Raw genomic sequence first — 18581 nt, 5'->3', positions numbered from 1 at the left:
ACACAGACAGGGACAGACAAACATACATAGATATCATAAAGGGACATTGAAACCAATTGTAGGTAGTGTACAGTCTTTTCTAGCATCACTGTGTGAATACTTTAAAGTGTTCAAATATTGATGTGTGTGTGAACGTATTCGCATGACTTTTCCTAGGAGGATAATAGTCAAGGTATGAATGTTGGTCACCTACACAATCTTGATATTTTTTTTTTATATTGTAACCTGAAATAAATATCCTTGTAAACAAAATAGAATTCATATTTCCATCTCCATTTCTTCTGCCTTCAGTATATCACTGTGTGGCTTGCTTACAAAGGTGCAAGCCAAACATGTGTTTACACTGAGGCCTTCTTATTTACTGAGATTTGTTTTCTTAGCTTGCCAAAAAATAATAGTAATTTTGGTGCATGCAAGAAAGGAGAACATTTATGATTTAATCTCAAATAGGAATGCATCAATAGCCATCATTTGAACCATCATAGAAAAGTTTAAATGAAATTTTCACAAACTTATGAAGAAATACGTAAGTACGTATTCATTAAAAAAAAAAAGTTTGGGGGAGATGGAGATCGAAACAAGAACAACACAATCAAAAAAAGCATAAAAGAAAATTAAATTTTGCATACTCGGCGAAACTCATCCGAAAAGGTGTTCTGGTAGCGCTCATCGTTGATGTCAAAGTCGGGGTATTTCTTGTATAGGTACTTGAAGTAGACAAGCTCCTGAGATAGAGGGAGGGTAAATGGAGAGCATGCGGTGGAGGAATGGGAAATCCACGGGGGAAAAAAAAATGGGTCATGTGACACGCTCAACACACGCAAACAAACACGGGGCAGGCGTTGAAGTCACGCTCGGGTGCTTTGCCGAGCGAGAGGACAAGCGCCTATTATATCAGAACACACACACACACACACACACACTAAAATCAAAACCCAAAAGCAAAACAGTGAATAATGCAACACAGATATGGAAAACAGATGCACACGTGCATGAAAGTGGAGTTTGAAGCCACAGCTAGGCAATAAAAATTGTGCCACTATCACAGACACTCTTCATCAAATTGGCAACACAAACAAAATCAGCTTTTAGTATATATCCAAAGCTATGATACTACAAACAGATTGTCGGGAAAAGAGAGATTTATCTAGCTTTTAAAAATGCAGTACAAATGTCTGATGCTGAATTAAATTTGATATGGGATATCAAAAGAAGTGTTTTGTGACCTGCTTAACACTAAAAGCCTTGTCATTAGACATAATGAATCACAAATTTTAGCTCTTTCTTAAGAATAATAGCGACATATGGAATCAACGGATGCTAGAGCCAGACCACGTAACAAGAGATAGATCATTTTGAACCATTGACCTGATCAGGGAATACAGAATAATGCTTGATCCCTTGAAAATCTAACGATACAGTGGCGAATCCAGGAGGGGATGCACTGGGCGCATGCCCCCCTTTATTTATTTTTTTGGTTAAAACAAAAGAAATAAAAGGAAAAAATTAAAGGGGGCGCATGTGCCCCTTTAATTTAGTAAAGGCGCCCCCTCTGTATAAAGAATTCCTGGATCTGCCCCTGTATCATTTGTAAGCATAACTCAGAAACTAACTGTGGTGTTGGCATCATGTTTATCTTCTTTCCTTAATTTGATGAAGTCACTAGTGTGTTTTCACAGAAATGGGCACCCTCTCTGGCTGAATTGGCTGAATTGGCTGAAATCTGGCTGAATTGGCTGAGTTTTAAGAAAGCCTTCACAATAACCTACATTAACAGAACACCCTATTCCTAAACAAACAAACAAACCCAAAACATGATAGATAACAAATTTTATACTCAAGAGTACATTTACTTTCTTCAAAGGTGTCTCACAAACAATAAAATTCTTATTTTTATTTGAGCTTGTGTTGATAAGAAATCTAATAATCCATGCTCTTGTTCATCAACTAAAACAGCTTATTCGATGTTCCTATGACACTTTGTCGCTGTCAATAGATTATCGTAAACTTTTTACAAATTCTTGTAAAAAAAAAAATGCTTGTCTCAACAAAGTATCAAAGTTGCATCTAAGGCTTCCAACTATCATTATGCCAAAAACATACATTCAAGATATTGCCAGATGGTGTAGAGTACTAACCATTAAACAGTACTGACATAATTGAATCTTTATCTTGAGTAACAAGTGGCAAAAATGTTTAACTGAAGTCCAAAATTTATAACAATCAATCCTTTTACTATGTTATGTTTCAACTTGTTACAATCTTCATAATCATGCATTGTTTACTTACTATAATTTGCATCCCTTATACAACGGTGATATTATCTTCTGGTTTACTTCCACCAATGTGCCAGAGTGCTTTACTGTGATCTATCAAGGTCTAAAAATCAATCTTTATCTGCATTCCCAGGGCGAAAATCCAATTGAATGAAGGGTTACTTTTGAAGCATTTTTTGATATAATTTGATATAATTGAAATAAATGCCCAAACTATTTCTATTCTTACAAGTGAAAATTCATCTCATATATTGGCAATATTCTACTGTGAAATGGGGATGAAGTGCAGGAAGAATTTCTACCAGTCCTCATAATCAACTAAAAACATTTGAAAGAACTAAAATGTTATTTGTGTAACTGAAGTTGCATAGTCCCCACTTAACCTGTTGTCTACAGCCTCTGAAAGATTGCAAGTGCGATTTCTAACATTATCCGTACCAAAGGATTTCTAACATTGTTCGTACCAAAGGAAATCAGAAGAATTTAATCTGAAATGTGATTTGTTTCTTGAATTCATTGAAGCTGAATGTACAGCATTTGTATGTTTGTTTGGACTACAGTAATCTTCAAGAGCTCCACATTTGGTTAGATCTGATGACACCGCAGCCAAAAAAGGAAAAGAAAAAGAATAAACAAACAAAAAAATAAAACACACGATGCTGTGGCAGAGACGCTCTAAACAGATTAGTTGTGGGTGGCACACAGGTGTAAAGTGCAATTCCGCGTCTTACTGAAATTGGCTCTAATGACTAGAGTAATATCAGATGAATTATACAAAGTTATGACAAATTTAAATTTCACTTCTTTAAGGAAACAGTGGCTTTAGGAGAGACTATATATAAATATGCAAATTGGATGATATGTCATCGCACAACAAATCTCTCATTTCCATCTTTACTAGATTTCCCTCTTTTTACAGAGGTCAATATCAAAATCATTATTTGTCACTTGAAATTATTGTAGTCTTTTAATAAGCAATTGGTGATGACATTAGGTGAATTTGATGGCAGTTACTCTATTCATTAAAGTATAAAGTGGTAAGGAATTGCACTTTGGATAGCATACTGGAAGAGAAAATCTATCAAAAGGTGATATTCCATAATAGAGTTAAAAAAGTCACAGAAGTACCTAAAAGTACGCTTGAGAGTTAAATGACGATAACTTTTTTCCCCCAAAACTGTTTTCATTTGAGTTCAAATTATACGTTTGGGTTGGATTTTTTGTACGGAAGAAGCCATAGATTGAAACAAAGTGTCAAGTTATATAAGCTGAATTACAATACACATTTACTCTATGTTTTAAATAATGAAAAATAGCAAAAGGAACATGTTTGCCAGTCTATTATTGTACCCTAGAAATCTAAAGGACTGTTTTGTGGAATGAAAATACATGACAACTGATAATATGCTACAATTTCAATCACACCTTCACCCCTCTTAATAACATCTTTATTTCAATCTCAATTATCTTTGTAATAGTACTTTCTGCTAAGGACTCTAGTGTAAATACAATAATTGATGAATCATGGTAATGTATATCTTTATCAATGCAAATTTTGTTGACTCAAAAAACAACATAAAACAAATAAACAAGTATTCTACTAAAATTACCAAAACATTGTTCATGCCTCTCTTTGATTATAACTGTATCGTTTCTTTTTTAGTATTTTTATAAGCTTCTATGACTCAGAGTCTGACACACAACCTTAGGGATATATATTTTCTATAAGCTCTTATGGGTAATAGAAATAAACTATGACATTTTGGAATTTTGAAAAAATCATACATTTTTCCTTTTACAGAATATACAGTAGATACATAAATCAATATTCATATTTAGTTAGAATCACAGAATCAGTAAATTTGCAGTTGCAGTGTAAACACAAATATGAATAAAAGTTTGTTATGTGACTTTCTTTGAGAAAAAAAATAAATTAACCCAAATATTCACACACTTGTCAATATTTGTTTGAATTATATTATAATAGCCAAGTATTGGAAAAAAAGCATTCAAGTTCTCTAGCTGAATTTGATATGTTATATATCACACACATTGTATACATTTGTAAAATTAAAGATCTGGTAAATACTTCATTGTTTATAATATTGATGTAATGTCTAATATGAGTATTGGAAATGAATTAGACATTCTTGGAAGTAATAACTGATCTGGAATTATTACATACATTTTTGGATAGATGATTTATGGAGTAGAATAAAAGATGTGCATAGGGAAATACACACAAATGACTCACTGCAAGTAAAAGGCATGCATAGGATATACCTATTAAAATATGAGGAAGTGCAAAAAAGTAACATGCTAAAATGCATGAAACACAGCAGGGTGTGGAAAACTCCAAATAAATCAAACGGGGAGAATCAAACAAGCAAGCCTGCCTACGCAAGGGCAAAGCAAACGCAAAGAAATATACAAAAACAACTATATGCATTTATATCCATGCATGAATGAAGTAAAGCTTTTAAATCAACATTAAGAGAGGCAATTGCTTTGTTTTTTTTCCGTCCATTTTCCATGCATGTTCTTGTTCGATTTTGAAAAGTGTGTTTCAAGGAGATGATTTTCCAAAGAAGGGAAGGGGAGGTAGTCTGAACTTTTTGATGACCCATGTCATCATTCGGACTGGGTAAAACTAAATGGATCTGGGAACAAGAAAACAAATTTAGTTTAAAGAGGAGAGTATGTCATGTTATCAAAAGAGAAACTAAAAAGAATTGTCCCTCTTGGACTGGAAAGTTTCTATACAAACACACGATGTCTAAAGATATAAAAAGAAAAGGGTAAAACTTTCAGATTAAAAAAAAAAGATTTTTTATTGATTAGAGATCATTTTCAGTGACAAGTAGCTGTTTCTTTTTATCGGCATTGGTCTTGAAACATTTGAATATCTCCATGGAGACAAGCATTTTACTTCTGGTTTTCGTTGCTGAGTGGATGATTAAAAAAATGCAAGAAACAGATGTTGAAAAATCAAAAACCTGTTATTCGCTAAATGCATATAATATATGACACACCACACAGATTACTGTTACAGACAGACTCTGGTCTTGTCTAGAGCGTCCAAAAAAGGTCGAAAGATCAAGTAAAAAAAAAAATAAATCAAACATTAAAAAGACACTAGTGTAGTTAAGCCAGGCAAAAAAGTAAGAGTGACATATTGTTAGGGAAAGCTTTCGAAAAAACTGGGTAGATTGTTTGATAGAAGAAGTGAGACGAATTACTATAACTTCACGCATCTGTGGGGAAAGCCCATGTGAAAAGGAATAAGGGGGGAAACAAGCAAAAATAATGGAAGAAAGAAAAAAAATTATATGAAATCAGGTCTCTATCAAAAAAAAATACTTCATAATGGACATCATAACTTGCATTTCTCGTCATCAACAAAATGGATAAAGTCACAAATGAAGAACCTCACTTTACTATTAAATGAGAATGATTGGTGCAACCTGGCACATTTCCGCAAAATATTTGAGATTGCAATGTGCTACGCTCAGATTCACTAAAGAAAAGCCAGAGAAGATCTTTGTCTGTCTATGTGGAATGCCATACGCCTAAAACCTACGACATGTGGATACAACTTAATGGATTGCATGCCTCGATCGTATCGTACAAAGTGGCCGAATGATTTCATTTCATTTATGGTGGAGTAGTGAAGAGCACAAAATTATAGTACGGTCCGGTATTTGATTGGCAGAACATATGTGATATAAAGAGACTGGAATGTGATTTTCTGAAGGAACAAGGATTGCATGGAAATGGAAGAAAAAATTCAAATGCAAAAAAAAAAAAAAAAAGGAGAGGAATATGGCTACATATATAGTGAATGGCGATGCTATCTCAAGGACATGCATACCGACAATAATAATAATGATGATGATGACGATGATGATGATCATGACGGTGATGACAATTAGGGACCATTCTTCTGACAACTGGGAAGTGCAGCTATGTGCGGTTCTAGCAGCTCCCCTAGCAGAGACCCTAATGGTGACGTTGTCATAGCAACACACACTGTGGCACCGATACCTAACTTTTTCCTGCATGCATCACCCAGCGAATGTAATCACTATTCAGCGGGACTACAAATGCCTTCAAATTTGCTCTATGAGGGTAAGAATTCAAACAAGTTCATGCAGTGGGTTCAGGTTCTCTCTCCTACTCTGCTAAATATGTATATCTTCAAACATGCATTCATCTATTGGCACAAAGACGAAAGTGTACTTATCCATCTCCTGGCATGCATTTCATTGCAGCAAAATTATAGAGTGTGTACAATTAAAACACACAAAATTGCTTTAATATGGGGTGGGGTTTCTCCAAATTTCCAACTATTCACATTCTTTCAATAGCGCTATGTCATGCAGGGCAAAACAGTATCTGAGGCACTGAACTTTGCACAAATCAAGGCGTTGTGCTCGCCGCTAGAACCGCGGGTGCCTGCATGGGGCACGCCATACGAGATGACACCATTCATAGCTGCACGAGTTTGGTGGTGAAATGTCAAGCAAAAATAGATACGGTGCACGGGGGGGAATATTGGGAGGAACGAGACATTGCACTAGGGAGCATACCAATGGGAGATCACCATGTGATGGGGGGGGGGGGGAGGTGAAAAGGGTGTAGGGTGTGGTCAATATGAATGAAGACTCAAGGTCATCATTAAGAGAAACATCAGCATCATCACATCTTTGCTCCGCGACGGAAAAAAAAAAGAGAATGAGAGAGAGTGCAGTTCTAGCATTTGTAGTTCTTTCTTTCCCTGTCCGGACGAAGCATGGATGAACGAGGAAGGAAATGACGTTGTTAGAGAATCTGTCAAAAACTTGGTTAGCTTGGGATGATCAAGGCACTGGAAGGCAGAGCATTGAGTCAGAGGCAGCTGCAGAAGGCTTACCGTTCTGGCGTGACCGTCCCTCTGGATCTTTGCCTTGTACTCCCTCCACGTCTCGTAGATCAGCAGGGCTGCGTAAATCTTCCCCACTGTCAGCTTCTCCCCGATCAGCTCTGTGGGAAACAATGTGGTGCATTGCAATATAGATTTGGGGACTGAGACATATAAAAGCAAACAATAAATAAGAGACTAAAGTAACCTTCTAAGTAAAGTATATCTAGTTATTATTTGGATGTATGGAGGAGGGGGGACAATAATATACAAGTGTATTACTGGTCAAGCACAAAAAGAAAGTGATATCAAAAGCATTATTTAAGTTTCCTGCTCCATTGCGTGTAGTGTCTGTCGAGAACTGGAGAATTGGACTGTTTATCTCAGTCATATGACTGCCATCCAAACTAAACGAACTATCCTTTACCTAAAGCACTATAATATCCTGTGGTAATTATAATTATGGCAACTCAAAAGCTGTAAACAATATGTAGGTCCTCTGACCTGATGTGAATAAATACCTTCTGTTAGGTGGTTCCCTTTGAACAAATTGTATTGCAGAAATTCTAGTATGTATGTGTATATTTTATGTCTCAGTCATAGGAATCAACACTGAGTAGTTGGCGAGGTACATACTGTAGCCAGTAACTGTTGTGGGTTATCTACTTCCGTGCGCAATCAATGTTAAATTGGGATAACTGTCTTACCACTGTCGGGCGGAACCAGAAGGTCCAGTTTCTCTGCGGACAGGTGTGGCCAGAAGCACTTCACGGCCTCTCTCAGCTCGGCATCATGGCGATCACGGTCAGCCACTGGAGATAGATGAAAATTTATGCTTAACCTTTAGATCTCAAAAAAAAACCCAGCTACATATTCTTGCCTGTTGATTCATGGTGATGCAACTTCAAAGGAGTATTTATTTTTTCTGCAAAGCAAATTTTTGTTTAATTGGTAACAAACTGCCTCAATGATGAAGATATCTATAAAGAAATAAATTTGGAGATGGACAAAGTGTCTGAAAAGGATAGTTTCCATTTCTTGTATTCTTGTAAAAAATATGTGATTCTATATTTCAAATATAGTCAAACTTGTCTATAGCAATCATCCAACGGGGATGAAAAAGTGGCCATTGTATAGAGGTGACCACTATAGACAGGGTCTTTAATATGACATTTGTATTGATGGGAATTGAGTTAAGTGGTCGTACAGAGTATATGGCAGGTGGCTGCTATAGACAGGTGGTCTCTATGGCAGGTTTGAATGTAGCAACTATGATCACTCTGTCCAGGCATACTGCAAACCATAATTAGTGCTTTGAATTTCACTTGCTATACTCCACAGGAAAATGAATATGAACTTGCATTGTAGGCTTCATCGAATTGCTATATATGTGTAATACATATATATTAGAAGCATATATCCAGCAAACTACAATGAAACAAATCAATCAAAAAGGTGAGAAAATCGGTGGGGAAAAAAGGAATCTGTAGAAATGTGCTGTGACAATTTAAAGCTTACCCTGTCCTATCTTGATGTCCAAGGCTGTTCGAATCAGCGCCATTAATGTTGTGGTAAACTGTACAGTCTTCTCTTCATCCACTGGCATGTTCATCCGAATAAGTCGCTGCAGGGAAAAGATGCATGATGGGAACATTGAGACAAAAGCGCCCTCATTGTCAATGACTGTGTTCTTCCTTGGACGGTTCTGTTACCCTAGAATTTCCCCTTTTAACAAAGAGGAAAGGGCATTGGACTTTGAGATTTGACCCACTTATGGTGCATTCCAGAAGTGATGCTAATAAAGGCAAATCTCTGAGCAGTAATGATGCATAAAAACATTAAAGGACAAGTTCACCTTCATAAACATAAGGATTGAGAGAATGTAGCAATATTAGTAGAACACATCATTGAAAGTTTGAGGATAATCGGACATTCCGTTCAAAAGTTATGAATTTTTGAAGTTTTTGTGCAGTAACCGCTGGATGAGAAGACTACTGCAGTGTATGAATAACTTAGATGTCACATGCGTACAACAATATAAGGAAAATATAAAGAGAATTTCACAAAATGTCATCTTTTGAAAAAAAGTACATATTCCCTTGACTCGTTATTGACATATGTTAGGGGTAATATTATTCCCCCTGCCTTTAGAAAGAGGCAAGTCAAGTGCTCTTTTATTATTTGAAAAAAAGTGAAAATATGTTGAATTTTCTTTACATTTTCTTTATACTGTTGTACGCATATGACTCACAAGCTGTAGTAGTCTCCTCATCCAGCGGTTCCAACACAAAAAATTTAAAAATTCATAACTTTTGCATCGATTGTCCAATTTTCCTCAAACTTTCACTGATGTGTTCTACTAATATTGCTGCATTCTCTAAATCCTTACGTTTATGAAGGTGAACTTGTCCTTTAAATTCACACACACATACCCACTCACATAATATTATGCACATGTCATTCACAGACTGCACAGATCACAACCCAATAATACATCAAATGGTTTCCTTGACATGAAATGATACAAATTTTTACAAAAGAAGTCAGTTTTTTCTCACCTTGTACGCTATCCTGTAGGGACAATTCCTCCCAAATCCTACTGGAGGTTCAATGTTTTTCAACATATCATACATGTCTTTGTACAGCACGCGACCGCTGAAAAGCAAAGAAAACAGGATGACGGTTTTTCTTAGTACACCCAACCTGGAGGATTTTCAAGGGACACAAATGCATTCACAGATACGAGTTTACATTGACAAATTCTGTTCATCTAATCATTCCTTGTCCTGCATGGTCTGCAGTGTTTGAATGCATCAAACTAAGAAATCCTCCTGATATTTTAACCCGTTGAGGACGGACTGATTTTGCTACAACATGCATTTCTCATAGACACCTGCCCAAGTATACTTGGGACACATCCTCAACAGGTTAAAAACAAAGAAGTTTCACATATTTGGTAAAATTTTGTTACTGCTGTCCATGGAATTGTATAATCAATATCTCCAATACATGTTTGCACACATTTACAGAGAAAAACAAGTTACCTCAAATCATACTCTTAGGATTCAGCCATTACAACAGCTGATCTTTTGTGTTCTTTTACCTCAGAAAGCTGCCCCGATCTGAAAATTAATTTCAGTACAAACAGAAGTACAGTTTGTAAATCTTCAGTCAAAAGTGAACTGTTTCATAAAACCAGCTGATCTCTGCATTATAGCTTTACCTTGTACAGCTGCCTTGGTCACATTTAAAATTTAACCCACATTAAAGTCATGTATCAGTGGTCAGCTGCTTTCTGCATAGTGTTACCTCATACAGCTGCCTCAATCACATCAGAGATTTAATCCATTTTAAAGTAAGAGTTTGATAGATAGTATAAAGTTGTTATATCTGGTATTTAAAGGACTTTATCCTGTGTTAAGCTGTCATAATTTTGATGTGGACATACCTCCCTGTAGGGTCAAAGTTCCCCCAGACTCTGACGTACTCGTCCAGGTGATGGGCTCCGAGGATGGACGCATCTCGCGTCAGATAGTCAAAGTTGTCCATGATGACAGCAACGAACAAGTTCAGCATCTATTTTTCGTACATAATGATATTAATGATAACAATAATCAACAGTGCTTATATGGTGCATAACACATAGTGCATATGTCCCTACGCACTCAAGAAAAGGAAATATTGTACATACAATTTCAATTACAATGATACCAAGAACCATTTGCCTTTTAACAATGCTGCATGGAACATTCTTGCTGCTTCACTTATTTCGAAGTTTCCTTCAAATACAGTGCAATGTATTTCCGATTGATTTTATCTGTATGATTCAAGTTCTACATAACATATAGGGAAAAATGAAAGAAATATTTATCTGACAGTTGATATTTTACTCTACCTTATAAAAACCTAAAAATGAAGGATAAAAATTATGATTACAAGATAAAGCTCCAAACCACAGAAATATTTGTAATTATATCCTTAATATCTTGATTCAACTTTTCAGTTCTGTATTGATACACTTAGAAATGTCTGTAGTAAGCACTCTATAAAAGTTTTATTCATAATTATCACAAATGTGGTTTCTGGAACTCAGTGGATTTTAACAGAACACTGGCAAAGGATTTAAATATGGTGAGAGAAACTGAAGACTAGATCAACAAATGCAGGAATTGCAGTATAAAAGTAATAAATGGCTGATACTTCAGACATCCCATCATCTATTACACCAACTCTCTGTCAAACTTTTTGAGTTTGACAGTCGCCGGCCTCTAAGAACGGGCGTGTCATGAACTTCCAAAGCTTCCAAATACTTACGAGAAAGGAGCAGAGAAAACTGAAGCTAACAAAGTAGACGTATGAGAAGGTGGACCCGCAGTCGTACTTTGTGACGGGACCCCCAGTGGGCGAGGCGCAGGGGGCACCGGGGAGACAGCTCATCATGATGGACTGCCATGCTTCCCCTGTAGCACATCTGGTCAATAGAGGGCGATAGATAACATGTATCAGGCTCTGCAGAAGCAAACCTTACAGTATTGTAAACAAAAAACAAAACAAAAACAAAACAAAAACAAAAACAAAAACAAAAACAAAAACCTGGCCAACTACCTATTTAAGTTATTTGCTGAATACATACTGACTTAATGAATATTCCTTCTTCTCTTTTTTTTTCACAAAATAGATCTTAAATCAATAAGACATAAAACAGTTTTTTTTTTAAATTACAATGCTACATGTTTAATTTCTAGACAATAAACATTCACTGTATCACTGTAATCAATGATATTGACCATGAATAAACCTTTATCAACATCCATCATCCAATACAATAGAGATACGTAATCAATAACATTTATAAACATTTATAACAACAAAAAACAATCAGCAAAATACTCTCAGAAAAGTTGTATGTAATAAGGAAGTTCACGGTTGCGATTTGCGCATGTCCAAAATAAAGGTCAAATGAGAATGTTTGTGTATTTGCCATTGACTTTCAAATGAAAAGAATCCTCGGGCAAATGAGGATTTGGAATGTTAAGTTGTGTGTTTCACCTTGTTAGAATGCACAGGTGAAAGTGAGTCATCAATAATGTTTAACAAAAGCTGCACACGCATTTCATTGACTTTGATTACAAAGGTGGCATGCTTCAACAAAAAATGCTCTGTCACAGGTCCTTTCCATGTTATTTGAAAGTCTATGGTGTAGGGGTCAAATGAGACATGCGCTAACCATGAACTCCCTTATAGGATGAACATAAAGAAAATAACACAAAACTGCACATGGTACTATAGCCATACATCCAACCACAACGCCACATAGACTCTATGCCTAAGAATGTAATATTACATTTTTCATATAGTTGAAAACTTTAACACTATATTTCTGTAAGATTTCACACACAATGTTAGGAGATATTATTCTTCAGCTATGCAAAACTTTGTGATATCTGCAAAAGGGATATATGAAACTTGAGGTTACCTATTGAAAGAGTATACAAAATTTTGTATCTCTACTTGGCACATCAAATTTGGCGTGGATGGTGTATCTTTGCATTCAAATCAGTTTGAAGATATTAAGACAGATAAATGATGACGATTACAACCAACGGAATATATAAAAAAAATATGACAGCAACCAAGGATTACACTGCAACTGCTTGACTGGAATTCACGAATCAATATGACGAGATTAGAAGGCATAGCCAACAAACAGTGTGGAGTGATTGCTGTGTGCATGTTAGTGAGTCAGTAAAAAAAAAAAAAATTCTGTGACATATATGAGCTTTATGAACAATTAGTGATGCGTGCAATGAGATATAGCATTTGCAAAGAATGAAAATAAAAGGTGGAAGAATGCATAACAGTGCCAACTTCAAAACTATTAAAACTTTTGTATAAGTCATGGTTACTAATTGTTAAATTCTTAATCAAAGTGTAAAAGGATTGACAAGAAAGAAAAAAAAAAGGTTTGTAAACTACGACTGTGTATCTAATTGTTCATTTTTTCCTTTCAGGGGAGAAGGAATTTAGTAGATTCTACAAATGGTACAAAGTTGACATCATATCAAAATGGAAACGCAGTGATTAAGGTAGAAATTTAATGTCTAGTTTTTTGATTTTTTAAGACAGACAAACTACAAAATTATTTTGAAGGCACTTTGTATATAATAGGCAAATTTATAATTCTTAGAGTGTTCAGTTCAATCAAAGCGAATCTGGCTAGTTTAATGTTTTGTGTGTGTGTGTGTGTGAGATATGGCAGCGGGAGAGGAGAAAAAGATACATAGATGCTCAAATCTGAGAGAGACAAGAGTGGTTATGGTAGCACCATGATTTATATTTTGAGTAATCTGCTTGATTCTTCACACCAGATGGCATATTGCTTAGCAAAAAGTGAAGATTTTTATGATATTTCCTTGGTAATGCAATCTCCAAAACTAATTAAAATCTCTTTTGAAGTTGACATCTACTGCACACACTGCGTTTTCAATAATATGCTAAAACATGATAAGTCAGACCAGATACTGTCCATTTAGTTTCTCCCTGATTTTCATTTTTGGGAAAAAATACATAGATGGGTGGTGTTAGCTCTCCAAACATCAAGCATTCCTTCCAAGTATTCAGCCTTTCCAAGTTGTTCTCCCCTGACACCCCTACCCCCAACCTCCGAAACAAACAAACAAACAAATTAACCATCCATCCTAGCATACAGCTTAGATAAAACCTTTATTGATTACTGACTCATTTTCAATGAAAGACATCGTGAGAGCCTTATACATTCTGCCTTCCTGTGACTACAAAACTGGGAAAGAGAAGTAATGAATTTTCTGGTTATCTATAAGAGAAATGTTGCTTAAAATGCCTCTTTATTGTAAATTTAGTTCTCTCCGTCTTCACACTATGTTCTTTACATTGTGAATCATGCTTGTAGCTGTTGTTGGAATTACTTTATTATATCATCTTTTTTTGGGGGGGTGAAAATTCATCTTAATTTGTTTGAAAGCCCACTAGAAACCTCAAGACTCATCCCATTCTCAAATTCACTTGTTGAAACAATACGCCATTTAGCACGAGAAGTGTAACAACAATGACCCCCAACCATTAAAACAGGACCAAACCTACCACTCAAGATGAAAATGTACAGAAATGAAACAAGGCACTAATAGTCTGAAGAAAATGATCAATGTCAGAAAAGCGTCAACAGCAACTCTCAAGAGAAAATTAACTACTCAACTGTATGGCACAGGTAACATATTGTCAGTGAAACAACTTAAACAATTCAATCAAACAAGAAATTAGCATTAAGAAAACAGCAAAAACAAATTGAAACACTCTACATCACTTTAAGACATCAACTAGTAAAACTGACGTTAGTAAAATCTTGATTCATGCTAACAAATAACATTTGCAGTGTTTGTGCAACTATTGTTTCTTTATTTGATACTTCTGTTGTCCTTTTCAATAATTATGGAGGTTTGTTTACCTGAATAGACATAACAAGGCATAAAAGAAAAGGTGGAAATTGTTGAAGCGTGTGATGGAAGTATCGGGATCGATGGCAATGGGGCCAAAGATCTGATTCGGATCAAGCCAAGTGGAAGCATGGGGAGGGATGGTGGGGTCGAAGAGAACAAAAGCAATGAGAAAGAAAAAAAAAATGCAAATGATATGAAATCAAATTAAACCATGCATGACCAAAAGAAAAAAAAATGCTATGGGATGGGAGGGGAAGAGTAAGCAAAAGGGTGTAAAATGGAATGGTAATAATCCCATGATTTGAGGAGGAATCTATCCATCGAATGACTCACATTTTGAAAGTCTGAAAAAAATGTTTTTTTTTCTTCTTTCAAAAAATAGAAATGATATTGGGGACTGAAGCAACTATGATGCAGAGGGAACAGATGACAAACTGCCCCCAGAGGTATCAGTGGAAATATTAATTTCAATATATTTCTATTGTGAGTTTTCACCGAGTAAATATTTTCTTTCCTATAAATTCTGTCCATTTATTTTTTTTTTTCAGACTGATGAATGAGAGTCATTTTATGGATGTTAGATGGCTGACTAGCATTATTTTCTTTAGAAAGAACCCATATCATCAAAAGGCAGGCAAAAAATGATGAGCAAAAAAGGCAGCAAGATGTCAACAATTCGATCATCATTAAACTTTTGAAGCTGTCATCACAGGTCTCAGCAGCATTTAAACTTTTAGATGTTGTATTGTAAAGCAAGATATTCTTGTGGCATGAAATTTTCACGAATTTCCACTGGCATTCATGGCATACAGTGAAGAAAAGAACTTTCGCATGCATCTTCATTGTGCGAATCTTTGCTCCTGCAACATTTGAAAATCAAATTAACATGAACGCAAACATTTCTGGTTTTACAGTATGAAACAAAATAATAGGAACAGACTTTGCTTCAGGGTTCGTGTCGACTTGGGTACATCGTGATTTTGTAAAGACATCAAAAATCTGCTGACAATCAAATCCACATAAATGTTCCGAGTGTAACAAGGGAAATACTTTTCCGATATTCCTTACTGTCCACTTAACCGGTTGAGGACGGTTTGAGTTTGCTGGAACATGCATTTCCCATAGACACCTGCCCGAGTATACTCGAGCCTCATCCTCAACAGGTTAAAGGGAGACTTTACACAGAGAGTGAGGATGGATTTGATAAAACTTTTGAATTCCAAATTGTATCTCATCCAGCTGCCTCTTTGCCATTCTGATGGTGAATTTCATGCGTTGCTGTCATGCAGGAAAAAAAAAAATGGAAAAAACATTATGCCCAATGCTTGCCACACCCATGCTCAATGACAAGGGGATTTCCCCTTCCCAAAGTGATGACATCATTTGGGGATTCCCCCTGTGATCACCAACAGGCCTGCCTACCTGAACAGCAGTACCAAGGACATGAAGAAATGCGCAAAGTTGTTGTGCCGATTGATTTGGCTGTCCCCTTCGTCATCGGGTGCTATGTTACCAAATATCTGCAGGCCGACCATGTGGGTGTTTCACATTAAAGCAAAAAACGCCTCCTTTGACATTTTGAAATCAGCATGAATTCATGTCCATACATTTAGGAATGGCAAATATTCCAATTCAATCACACATTCACCTCATTTCATCAATATCATTGCGGTTTAGCATACAATCATGATCAAAATGTAGTTATAGGACATTCTGAAAGAAATAAACATTCAATATAAAAAATTCAATGCAAATATACAGAAGCATTCCATCAAAATGTTGCACAGTCTTATGTAGGTGAGACATTTGTGACAAAAAACACATATATACTATCCCTTTCAGATGAAGTAATATTGACCTGTTAAAGATTTGATTCACTGTGTGCTTTGGGTTTGTCACAATTTCACAGAAAGGCATTTCATATCCAGCATTAGATTTTCTCATACTTCCCAAGAGAGGATTTTGGTATAGGTGTACGACAATCATCTTTATTATATGCATCCCCTTTTGAAAAAAGAAAGAAAGAAAAAAACAACAACAGAAACTTGACATATTCCTGTACAATAGATTGACAAGACATCATGTCTCATATTATAGTTACAAAATATGGACTCATCTTCATGATTCAGAGCTTGAAACAGATATGTAAATGTGCATCACAAAAACAACAAAAAGTCTGATGTTATGTGAGAACTCAAAATAGGTGAAATAGGTCAACCTAGTCAATCTTGAGTTATTCATATTTTCTAGCAAGAAAGAGCAGCTACTTTGTCTACATTATTGTAAAGCTTGAGATCATAAAACAAACTGGAAATTGTGTTTTTAGCAGTTCTTCTAGAACACCTTTTTAGTAGAATCGTGTGATTAGGTGTGTCTTGGAGTCCCCTTTCCATTTCTTAAAAACCCTTTACTTCTCTTCACTTTCAACTCTGATAACTTTTAAAAGGAAGCCACATTAGTTTGTATTTTGTAGTCATGGATAGAATGTATTAATAGAGCATGGTCAATTTCAGCTTAATTTGATAATCCCGTCATTGTTGCTGCTATAAAGATTTACACCCTGTTTTGCTTTGTTTTGTTTTGGTTTGTTTTTTTTGGTCCCTTTCAAGCGTACATGGTATCCCTGCAAGAACTTTTCAAAACAGTACTGGTGAAAATTATCAATCCTTTGCAATAATCATGAATAAAATATACTTCTTGAGTATGCCAGGTGTATTAAAGGAAGATTCAATAATACCTTCATTGAAGTTGCCATGATTTTTACATCACCATTCTTTTTTTTTTTTCTTTTTTGCATGCCTGTATATGCAAACAATAAAGATTTGAGCCAGGGCACCTCATTAGGCCCAGGCCTGTAAAATTCCACAGTATTATTACCACAGTCAATATTTTTTACCCAATTGTCTAGGTTAGGAACATCTGATTGATTCTGATGACACAAATTTCATTTTAAAGCTGAGAATCTTTTTTCTCAAGATCTGGTTTAAACCACAGGAAAAAAAAATCTTACCTGACAACTTCTCATAGGTTTTGTGATTACAGATCGCATTTGTTAAAAGATCCACCCGGTTGAGAGGTGCCCCTCCCCCCACAAAGTTTGAAGGAAATTTGGTAACCTCGAGTGCGCACACATCTTTAAAATTTGCAAACCCTTGCGACAAAATCTGTTAGAGTTTTTTGCTGAGCTATGTATGACGTTACCTGCATGCCGATGATTGCATAGATGAAAAACAGCATCCAAATAAGGAGGCAAACCCATGGTAGAGCCTATACACCACACACAAAAGGAAAGAACATTTTAAAAGAGCATTAGAAATCTAAATGGGGAAGCATCATGACATCAGAAAACTGTTTGCTTGGGCAATGTTTTTTTATAGAACAAAATGATAGAGTTTACACCATAATGAGTACTACCTGGTGTTTTGAATCCATTTATTGGCATTTATTTGAACATGGTTAGAACTGTACTTTCACCATTACATCTAACCTTTAATGTATATTACCCTGTATAATTTTCTCTTTCTTTATTTGTAGGAATGGGTACAAGGTCTTTCTTGTACAAATTTATGTGACCAAGCAGCATAAGTGAGTGAAATTCTGCTGCCATTTTATTTGTTATGTACACAATTGTATTTGTTTCATTGTGAATACGATTTTGATATTGATGAGCAAAATTTGAAGAATATGAAAAAGTGTTGTGTGTGCATGTATGTGGGTTCTGTGTTGTGTGTGTGGTGTTGTGTGTGTGTAGGAAGAGTAGCTAGGTTAGCTAGGGAGAATTGTTTTGAGAGATGGGTTTTATTTTAGATAAAATATACTTCCTTTTTTCTTTGGTAATTGCTGTACTATTGCCATTTCATTTGTTATATGGGAACATGAAAATGTATATTTCAGTTGCTATCATTAAAGCAATTATTCTTTTATGTTTGTATA

The 18581-nt window shown here is 35.6% G+C and overlaps 1 protein-coding gene across 1 annotated transcript in view; it reads right to left on the bottom strand.

Annotated features, from left to right (window-relative positions):
• The window catches only part of LOC140241110 (voltage-dependent calcium channel type A subunit alpha-1-like), a 229002-nt gene that overhangs the window by 55530 nt on the left and 154891 nt on the right, over positions 1-18581 (bottom strand). The window contains exons 31-39 of the mRNA XM_072320878.1: positions 17850-17915; positions 16071-16168; positions 11491-11647; positions 10625-10752; positions 9735-9831; positions 8695-8800; positions 7884-7988; positions 7189-7298; positions 630-725 (exon numbers count right to left, since the gene is read on the bottom strand). Of these exons, the coding sequence (XP_072176979.1) occupies positions 630-725; positions 7189-7298; positions 7884-7988; positions 8695-8800; positions 9735-9831; positions 10625-10752; positions 11491-11647; positions 16071-16168; positions 17850-17915 (963 nt within the window). The remainder of the gene's footprint in view (positions 1-629; positions 726-7188; positions 7299-7883; positions 7989-8694; positions 8801-9734; positions 9832-10624; positions 10753-11490; positions 11648-16070; positions 16169-17849; positions 17916-18581) is intronic.

Source organism: Diadema setosum, chromosome 17 (genome assembly GCF_964275005.1).
Source record: "Diadema setosum chromosome 17, eeDiaSeto1, whole genome shotgun sequence".
NCBI classification, from domain to species: Eukaryota; Metazoa; Echinodermata; class Echinoidea; order Diadematoida; family Diadematidae; genus Diadema; species Diadema setosum.
Note: the sequence above shows the minus strand (reverse complement) of the source record. Positions and strands in the feature narration are given on the sequence as shown.